This window comes from Elephantulus edwardii, unplaced genomic scaffold (genome assembly GCF_000299155.1).
Source record: "Elephantulus edwardii isolate Elephantulus edwardi_28Jun2011 unplaced genomic scaffold, EleEdw1.0 scaffold00071, whole genome shotgun sequence".
Classification (NCBI taxonomy): domain Eukaryota; kingdom Metazoa; phylum Chordata; class Mammalia; order Macroscelidea; family Macroscelididae; genus Elephantulus; species Elephantulus edwardii.
In genome coordinates this window covers 1,901,618-1,910,822 of record NW_006399821.1, presented here as the reverse complement: position 1 = coordinate 1,910,822, position 9,205 = coordinate 1,901,618, and the positions used below count along the sequence as shown (strand labels likewise).

At 38.7% G+C, this 9,205-nt stretch overlaps 1 protein-coding gene across 1 annotated transcript in view; it reads left to right on the top strand.

The window, feature by feature from the left end:
- Positions 1-9,205, top strand: part of EXOC2 (exocyst complex component 2) — a 248,021-nt gene that overhangs the window by 25,029 nt on the left and 213,787 nt on the right. The window contains exon 3 of the mRNA XM_006888701.1: positions 2,667-2,793. Coding sequence (XP_006888763.1) covers positions 2,667-2,793 — 127 coding nt within the window. The remainder of the gene's footprint in view (positions 1-2,666; positions 2,794-9,205) is intronic.

The following is a 9,205-nucleotide window of genomic DNA, read 5'->3' as shown; positions in this document are numbered from 1 at the left end:
TTAGATCTTCAGCCACGTTTTACTAGTTACCTATTTTTACTATAATGGTCTCATAAACTATTAGACCATTTTTAGTGTAGAAATGGCATAAGAACTAGCATAACTCCCCTCAGCTCTTTACAGTTGGGTTGTAAGCAGCTCATATCTGACCTTCAAGCAGGTTTTCCGAGGCTGTAAATCACTGGAGAGGATATTGCCCTTCTCTCTCAGGGCAGCTAGTAGATTTTGAATTTCCCACCTTTGTCTTGGAAGAACAATTCCCTAATCTCCAGGGCCATCAGAATGCCTAGATTAGTATGGAATATATTAATTTTATAGACTTCTTAAAATGAAAATGACAATATTTGTATAGTAAAAAGTAATGCAAGAAATCTGGAGGACAGCTGGCCAACTGACTGGAAAGAATCGATGTTTGTTCCCATTCCAAAGAAAGGTGATACAACATAGTGCGGAAATTATTGAACGATATCATTAATATCACATGCAAGCAAGATTCTGCTGAAAATTATCCAAAAACAGTTGGAGCAATATGTCAGCAGAGAACTGCCAGATGTTCAGGCTGGATTTAGAAGAAGTCGTGGTACGAGGGATATTATCACTAATATTAGATGGATCTTGACAGCAGAGAATACCAGAAGAATGTCTATCTGTGCTTCATTGAAAATGCAAAGGATTTTGACTGTGTGGATCGCAACAAGCTATGGCTGACTCTGAGAAGAATGGGAATCCCAGAACATTTGATTGTGCTTATTATGCAAAACCTATACTTGGACCAAGAGGCAGTCATCAGAACGGAGCAGGGAGACACTACGTGGTTCAAAATCAGGAAGAGGGTCCGTCAGGGATGTATTTTGTCTCCATACCTTTTCAATCTGTATGCAGAACAGATCATCCGAGATGCTAGGCTGTACGAGGAGGAACGTGGCATCAGGATTGGTGGAAGAGTCATCAACAACCTGCGTTAGGCAGATGACACAACCGTGCTTGCTGAAACTGAGGAGGACCTGAAGCGCTTGCTGCAGAAGGTCAGGGACTGCAGCCTTCAATATGGAATGAAGCTCATCATCAAGAAAGCAAAGATTCTCACCACTGGGCCGATTAGCAGCATCAGTATGGATGGTGAAAAGATTGAGATAGGCAGTTTTAGTTTACTTGGCTCCCTTACAGTCAACACCCTTGGTAACAGCAGCCAGGAAATCAAGAGACGAATTGCATTTGGAAAGTCAGCTGTGAGGGTGTGAGGGACCTCTCAAGAGTACTGAAGAGCAATGATATCAGCCTGGAGACTAAGGTGTACCTGATCCAAACTATAGTCTTCGCATTTACGTGCTATGTATCAGAGAGTTGGACAGTGACTAGGGATGAAAGAAAGAGAATCGATGCCTTTGAGCTCTGGTGCTGGACTGCGAGGAGAACAAACAGGTTTGTCCTAGAGAGGGTGAAGCCGGAGTGCTCCTTGGAGTCAAGGATTCTGAAGCTTTGTCTGACATATTTTTGGCATGTTGCAAGGACAGACTGGCCCTTGGAGAGGGACACTGTGTTTGGGAGAGTGGAGTGATGGCACAGGATAGGAAGACCCTTGATGAGATGGATCGATTCTGTGAGTGGAGTGGTGGGAATGAGTGTGTTTGAGATGGTGAGGTTGGCACAGGATAGATCAGTGTTTAGAGCTCTTGTACATAGGGTCGCTATGAGTTGCAAGGGACTTGATGGTAGATAACAACAACAACAACAACAAAATAGTGCAACACTTTCCTCTTCAAGGCATTTGATTTCTATATGTAGTCATTCATTCTTGTAAGTAACTTTTGTGGCCCAGTTGAGGAATCACAAAATATTAAATAAAAAACTAGTATATAACACTTTGAGGTGCTAACCAAAGATTGACAATTTGAATCTATTCCACCACTCTGCATGTAAAGGATAAGCCATCTCTTCCTATAAATATTTGCATGAAGATTTATAGCCTCAGAAATCCAATGGAGGGTTGTTGTATTGAAAGCGATTAATGGCAGTGGAATTTGTATGTGTATCTGTATTTTGTATCTATATCTGTAGGCAATACATATGTTGTCTTTATTAATATATATTATTATCTGAACAGATACATGGATATCTAATGAATTTTCAGTAGTCATCATACAAAGATTTTTGAGTATTTTTAATGCAGGCTTTATCTCTGGAGTTATTTTTCAGCAGTTATCTAAAAGTTTGAGATTTAAGAATAATGTCTTGAATAAACAGAAGTTATAGATCATATCATTGCATTTTCTATACTAACCACCATATTTCCCCCAATTATTCAAATTCAAATTGTGCTGTTAATATCTAACAGCACAAAAATAATCATAGTTCTTAGTATTTGTAAAATCACTTATTTTAACAGAAATGTTTCTCATAGCCTTATAGTTTTTCTTCATTCAATGAAGTCCTGAATCATCATGGGGTCTTTGTCTTTTTTATAGGTTTTCAGTGTTTTTAATGAAACCACCAGCTGTTATTTAAAAAAAAAATTGGACTGTTTTATTCTCACCTCTTCTAAAAGGTATTGTGGTATGAAAGTGCAATAATAGGTCTTTAGAAAATTAAAGCAATATGACAAGACTCAGAAGATGCCTTACTTTAGAACCTTTTTTTAGTAAGAGTGTACTCTTTATTTTTGTTAGGTATCTTGGATCAGTCTGCTGTCTGGGTTGATGAAATGAATCATTATGACATGCGCACAGACAGGAATAAAGGAATTCCTCCTTTGTCCCTGCGTCCTGCTAATCCACTTGGTATTGAGATTGAAAAGTGAGTATTATTTTGCCATCAACTTTTTTTGTCTTTCAGTTGCTGAGCAGGTTTGTATAATTATATGAAGGAGTACAAATTAGTTTTCCTGCTGGAGATTATTCACATTCGTGAAAACTTGGGTATAAAATAACTTATCCCTTTAGTTGAGTTTGTATGCTAAGAAAAAAGAGATTATATTTGAAATGTTATGAATAATTTAATGATATAAGCGTTAATATTAATATGTTATGAAATTTTAATGAATAATAAATGTAAAGGATAAATTGAAAGGCATACTGCAATGGGAAAGTCTGCTGTCAGAGACCTCTGCAAAGTACTGAAGGGCAATAGTGTCACTCTGGAGACTAAGGTGTACTTGATACAGGCCATGGTCTTTGCAATCATTTGCTGTACATCAGAGAGCTGGACAATGACTAGGGAGGATAGAAGGAGAATTGATGCCATTGAGCTGTGGTGCTGGACAAGAGTATTGAATATACCATGGATTGCTAAGAAAACAAACAATTTCATTCTGGAGAGGGTTAAACCAGGCTGCTTCTTGGAGGCAAAGATTCTGAAGCTTCATCTGACATACTTTGGACATGTTGCAAGGAAGAACCAGTCCTTGGAGAAGGACATTATGCTTGGGAGGGTAGAGGGACAGTTCAGGAGAGGAAGACTCGCTATGAAGTGGATTGATTCAGTTACTGGGGTAATAGGAGTAAGTGTGTTGGAGACAGTGAGATTGGCACAAATCAGAACAGTGTTTAGGGCTGTTGTATGTAGTGTCACACTAGGAGTCACAGGTGACTTGATGGCATATAACAACAATAAGTATTAATATGTTATATGCTAGACTTGTTAAATTTAAGTATTTTAAAAATGCTTAATGCCAAAATAAAATTTACTCTTTATTTCATTTTTCTAGAAATATATTAGAATAATTAGGTCCCATCTAGTATTTTTTTGTAACCAGGAGTGGCATCCGCTTCCTAAACCACATGCCTCTGGAAACTCTATGAACTTTGAGAAATGACGATAGTTATAGAAAGACTTCAGGTCTTTTGTGCATAGGGTCACTATGAGTTGTGCTCGACTCTATGACAATTGGCAACAGCAACATGTAACCTAGTCTACGTTATTGTTGTTGTTAGGTGCTGTTTAGTTGAGTATGACTCATAGCAAGCTTGTGAACAACAGACCTGAACCCTAACCTGTGCCATCCTTATCATCTCTGACACACTAGAGCCCATTGATGAAGTCACTGTATCAATCTAGCTCATTGGGGATCTTCCTCTCCTTTGCTAATCCTCCATCTTTCCAAGCATGATCTTCCTCTCCAAGGAGTAGTCTCACCTAGCTACATGTTCAAAGTTTGAAAGACAAAGCTTCCCGTTTTTGCCTCCAGGGAGCACCCCTGGTGCACTTTCCTCCAAGACATATCTATCTGTTCTGTTGACAGTCTGTGGGATATTCAATACTCTTGTCCAGCACCTGAACTCAAAGGCATCAGTTCTTCTGTCATCCTTAATTATTGTCCAGCTGTCTAATGCATAGCAGATGATTGAGAAGACCATGACCTGAATCGGGTGCCCTTTAATCTTCAAACTGACATCATTGCTCTTCAGTATTTTGTAAAGACCTGTAGTTTACACTGAACCCAGACTTGATTCATCTTTAACCTTCAGTATTGTGTCAGACAAATGGCTGTCTTTCAAGATGCTTTAAAATAGATCTAGATTTTCCTTAAATCCTAGTATGATACTTTTGTAAATTTTATCATTACCACATTTATCTTTTTATCTTATTTAAGCAGTTCATCCAATATACTGTGTGAAGTTTGTTTTCTGGCTTAGTGATTCTACTTGGGGAGTTATCTACTGAGTGTTGCTTTATGAGTGATATATTTGGCAAATTGGATCTTTTCACACTTTAAGTATAGCTTTATTTTAGTGTTTTCTAAGGATAGAAAAATTCCTCACTAAAGTTTTAAGTATTTAATCTTCAAGCCTATACTTGAAGATTGTTTTTTTTTCCAAACAAAGCAGTCTTCTTTCTCACACACGGAGGTTTATTCCTGGCTGCAAGCAAGGATGTCTTTGTGGGAAATTGTTACCTAGAGTCGAAGACTTTAGTGAGTCTGGGCCATCCTAGGTGCCTTCATTGAAGCAGTTGCTGTTCTGAATCAGTGCCCTGTGTCCTTTAAGAGTTGTTTAACAGTGTTCATTTAAGACTTGAAAGCCTGGAAAGGAATGGCCATTGGTTGATTCCTATCTGAGCATCACTGCAGTTTTGCAGTGGAGATTCAACCTTTGTAGCAGAGTTTGATGAACTGCTTTTACCTTGGTGAAAGCCAGCTTTTTCCCCCTGCCGCCAGGAGGCTGTATAGCCCAGTTGACCTCTTTGAAGTATTCCCTCATTAGAAAGTTGCAGGGGTTTTTTTGTGTGTAAAAGGAATATAGGAATATGGTATAACACTTATTGGAGCCTTAGACAAAACTAATGATGTTAGGATTAAATTATATTATATTTAGTACTATGAAATTAGTTTCCTTAGTTTGTAACTTAACTTTATATCTTATCCCTCTTTGATCTTTCTGGTTTTTATTTTTTCATCTTTCAGATGACTTAACTTTCATCATCTTTCAGTTGACTCTTGTTGCCTGCTAAGCACTTGTCTTGAGCTGTTACCTAACAGTGCTTTCTCATTATATGTTTCAGGACAGTTCTTTCATATCATTGATAACAGCAGCTAGGATAATTGCACTAAAGTTCCTTAGCCTTTTGAATTTATGCTTTTCTTTTTGTGTGGTTTTCCTCCTATTTCCCTTTTCTCAGAGTTGGTGTGGTTTAGTCTGGAGCCAACCTCCCTAAGTTTGAATCACATTTCTGCTACTTGCCAGTAGTACATCTTTGGGCAAGTTACCCAGTTTTTCTTTTCTTCCATTTCCTCAGGTGCTGAATGTGGCTACTTCACAGGGTTGTGAGAATGTACTTAGTTAACACCTATGAACACCTAGAAGAATGTCTGTCTCATAGGAAGGACTGGATAAATGTTAAACCATTGCTACTTTGATTCCCTCTGTGGCTACTAGGAAGCAGGATCTCTTAGTTATGACTACTTGAAGATAATAAATAAAACATTTCAGGATAACAAAATGTTTTCAAATCTCAAAATATTATTATGTGCATCTGTTCAAGAAATGCTGAAAAAGGGAAAAATCTAACAAATAATACTCCAAGACAGAACTATTTGTTTTCTTGGTGGTCCATGGTGGGTTCAGTATTCTTCTCCAGCACCACAACTCAAAAGTATCAAGTTTTTTTCTGTCATCTTAGTAATTTTCTAGCTCTCTGATGCACAACAAGTTATTGTGAAGGCTATGGCCCCAATCAGACACACCTTAGTCTCTAGATTGACATCATTGCTTCTCAGTACTCTGGAGAGGCCCCTGACTGCAGATTTTCCAAGTGCAATTCTTCTTTTGATTTTCTGACTCCTGGTGCCAAGAGTGTTGACTGTGGAGCTGAGCAAGCTGAAATTGTTAACAACCTCAAACTCCTCTCCGTCTATCATGGTGCTGCCAGTTGGCCTAATGGTGAGAATCTTTGTCTTGTTAATGTTGAGCTTCAATCCGTGTTGAAGACTACCGTCCTTGACTATCTGCTGCAAGAGTTTTAGGTCCTCCTCAGTTTCAGCAAGCAGGGTTGTGTCATCTGCATAATCATTCCTATACATTGTGTTTTATAAACTTAATCCCATTTGAATTATGCCCACTATAACCTCATCTTTTCAGATCCCTGACAGAACTTTTACATTTCCTTTACCTCCTCTTCCCTCCATGAACCCAAAATGTATGATCCTATGATTTCTCTCCTGCCCATCCTTACCCTTCGGCTGCCACCCCGTTCCCCCTTGGAGTCCCATACACATTTTACTAATTATCCTTATATTTTTACAATAATTGTCTTATTGTCCTTATGTATTTGTATATGTCCTTATGAGACTGAGTTCGCTCACTCAGCATAATGCTTTCAAGTCTCTCCAAAGTTATGTAGTAATTTTTTAAATCATTGCTCCTGAGTGCTTCATAGTATTCCACCATGTGTATGTACCTCATATTCGCAGTCCATTCAATTATGGTTGGACATTTGGGCTGTTGCCATGTTCTTTCAATTGTGAATAATGCAGCTATGAACATTGGTGTACAAATCTTTTGTGTCTCAGCTCTAATTTTCTTAGGGTATGTACCTACCAGTGGACACACTGGGCCATAGGGAATTACTATGTTCAGCTTTTTGAGGAAATGCCAAATTGCCTAGGAAGAGAAGTTTTGAAGGAATATATGTATGTTTAGTTAAGGACCTTTGGAAGAGCTTTATTTATTTAGCACTTTTCAAGGGAAAGATAGGTTTATCTTACGGAAGGAGAGATAATTTAAATCAGAAGATAAATGCAGCTGGCCTTTAAGATGGAGTCAGTCTGGCTAGGTGCTTAGTCATCACAGAGCTTTTATTGCAGGCCTGTCCTCTGGAAGGCCGTACTGCAATCACTATTCCTAACTCTGCATATACATGACACCTTTAAGCTCTTTCAACTAAAAACAGGAACTGTTAGTAAAATTAAAGGTCATTAGGAAGGAACACCTAGAGCTGTCTATATTAGCTGACTTTCAGGCTCCCTATATAGGGTATTTTCCTGGATCTTATGGTAACTTGTGGTTAGGCTTCTTGATCTGGTTTTGTTTTTGTTTTTTTGTTTTGTTTTGGTTTGTTTGTTTTGTCTTGGGGGCAAAATAACTTTGCTAGGAAAGAAAAGTAATTTTATTCACCCTATCCTGTAAAGCAGCACACTTTCTAACTCTTCCTCACTTTGTAGCAAGCATAGTTGTGTTATCTGCATAATGCAGCAGGTTGTTGATGCATTATGCACATAACATAACCTTGGTCTCTCTGATCTTGATGCATTTATCTTCATATAGTACAGATTCTTGAATTTATTCTGCATACAGATAGAACAGAGAGACATGCTACAGAGGATCAAAGACTACAACCTTCAATGTGTGTTATGTCTCAACATCACGAAAACAAAAATGTTTACCACTGGACCAACAAGCAACATTATGATAGATGGAGAAGAGATAGAAATTATCAGTGATTTCATCTTGCTTGGGTCCACAGTCAGCACTCTTGGCACAGCAGTCACCAAGTCAAAAGAACAAATTGTATTGACAATGTCTGCTGTTAGGGACTTTTCCAAAGTGCTAAAGAGCATTGATGTCACTTTGAAGACTAAGGTGCACCTGATCCAAGCCATAGTCTTTTCAGTTACTTGCTATGCATCTGAAAGTTGAACAGTGACTAAAGATAACAAAAGAAGAATCGATGCCTTTGACTTGTGGTGTTAGAGAGGAGTGCTGAATATCCCAGGAATTGCCAAAAGAAGAAACATCAGGGAGTTCCTGGAGACATGGATAGTGAGACTTTGTCTCATATACTTGGGCATATTGTTAGAGGGGCTTAGTCCTTGGAAAAGGACATCATGATATGAAAAGTGTAGGGTCAGTGAAGGAAGGGAAGACCCTCAATGAAATGGTTTGACATAGTAACTGTTACGGTGAGTTCCAGTGTGTCAGAGATGATGACAGTGGTACAGGATAGGACAGCGTTCAGATCCATTGTTTATAGGGTTGCTCTGCGTTGTCGTCAACTCAGCAGCACTTAACAACAAGAACAACAATCATGTAAAGAGTAAAAGAAAATGGGAAAGTAGATTTACATCAGAGCACATGTAGTAGTATCCAGATAAGGTTGTTCCTTCCTATTTGCTGATAGAAACTATCCACTAAAAAGATCATCTTTGATACATAGTAAGAAGATCTTATTTATTATGCTACTGAAGAAAAGGGTGTTTCTCAGCTATGAGTTGCAGAGTGCAGAGGCAAGCATCAATAAAGGATTTGAGTTTGATAAGGAGATCTCTCTCAATTGACCTTCTAGGCCAAGAGGACTAAGAATTTCAACTTGATGAGGACGTCTCCCTCACTATTCTCTTTCTAGACCAAGAAGACCAAGAGTTTCAACCTCATAAGGTGGTCTCTCTCTGTTCTTCTAGGCCAAGAGGATGCAGGGCTTCAGCATAAGAAGGAATGTTTTTACTGGAATAATATACTCTTGTTGTTTTTGTTGTTGTTATGTGCCATCAAGTCGCTTGCGATTCATAGCGACCCTATGTATAAGAGCTCGAAACTCTGTTCTCTTCTGTGCCACCTCACCACCTCAAATGCACTCATTCCCACCACTCCAGTCACACAATTGATCCATCTCATTGGAGGTCTTCCTCTCCTGCGCCGCCCATCCACTCTGCCAAACATGATGTCCCTCTCCAAGGACCAGTCCCTCTTTGCAACATGCCCAAAGTATGTCAGAC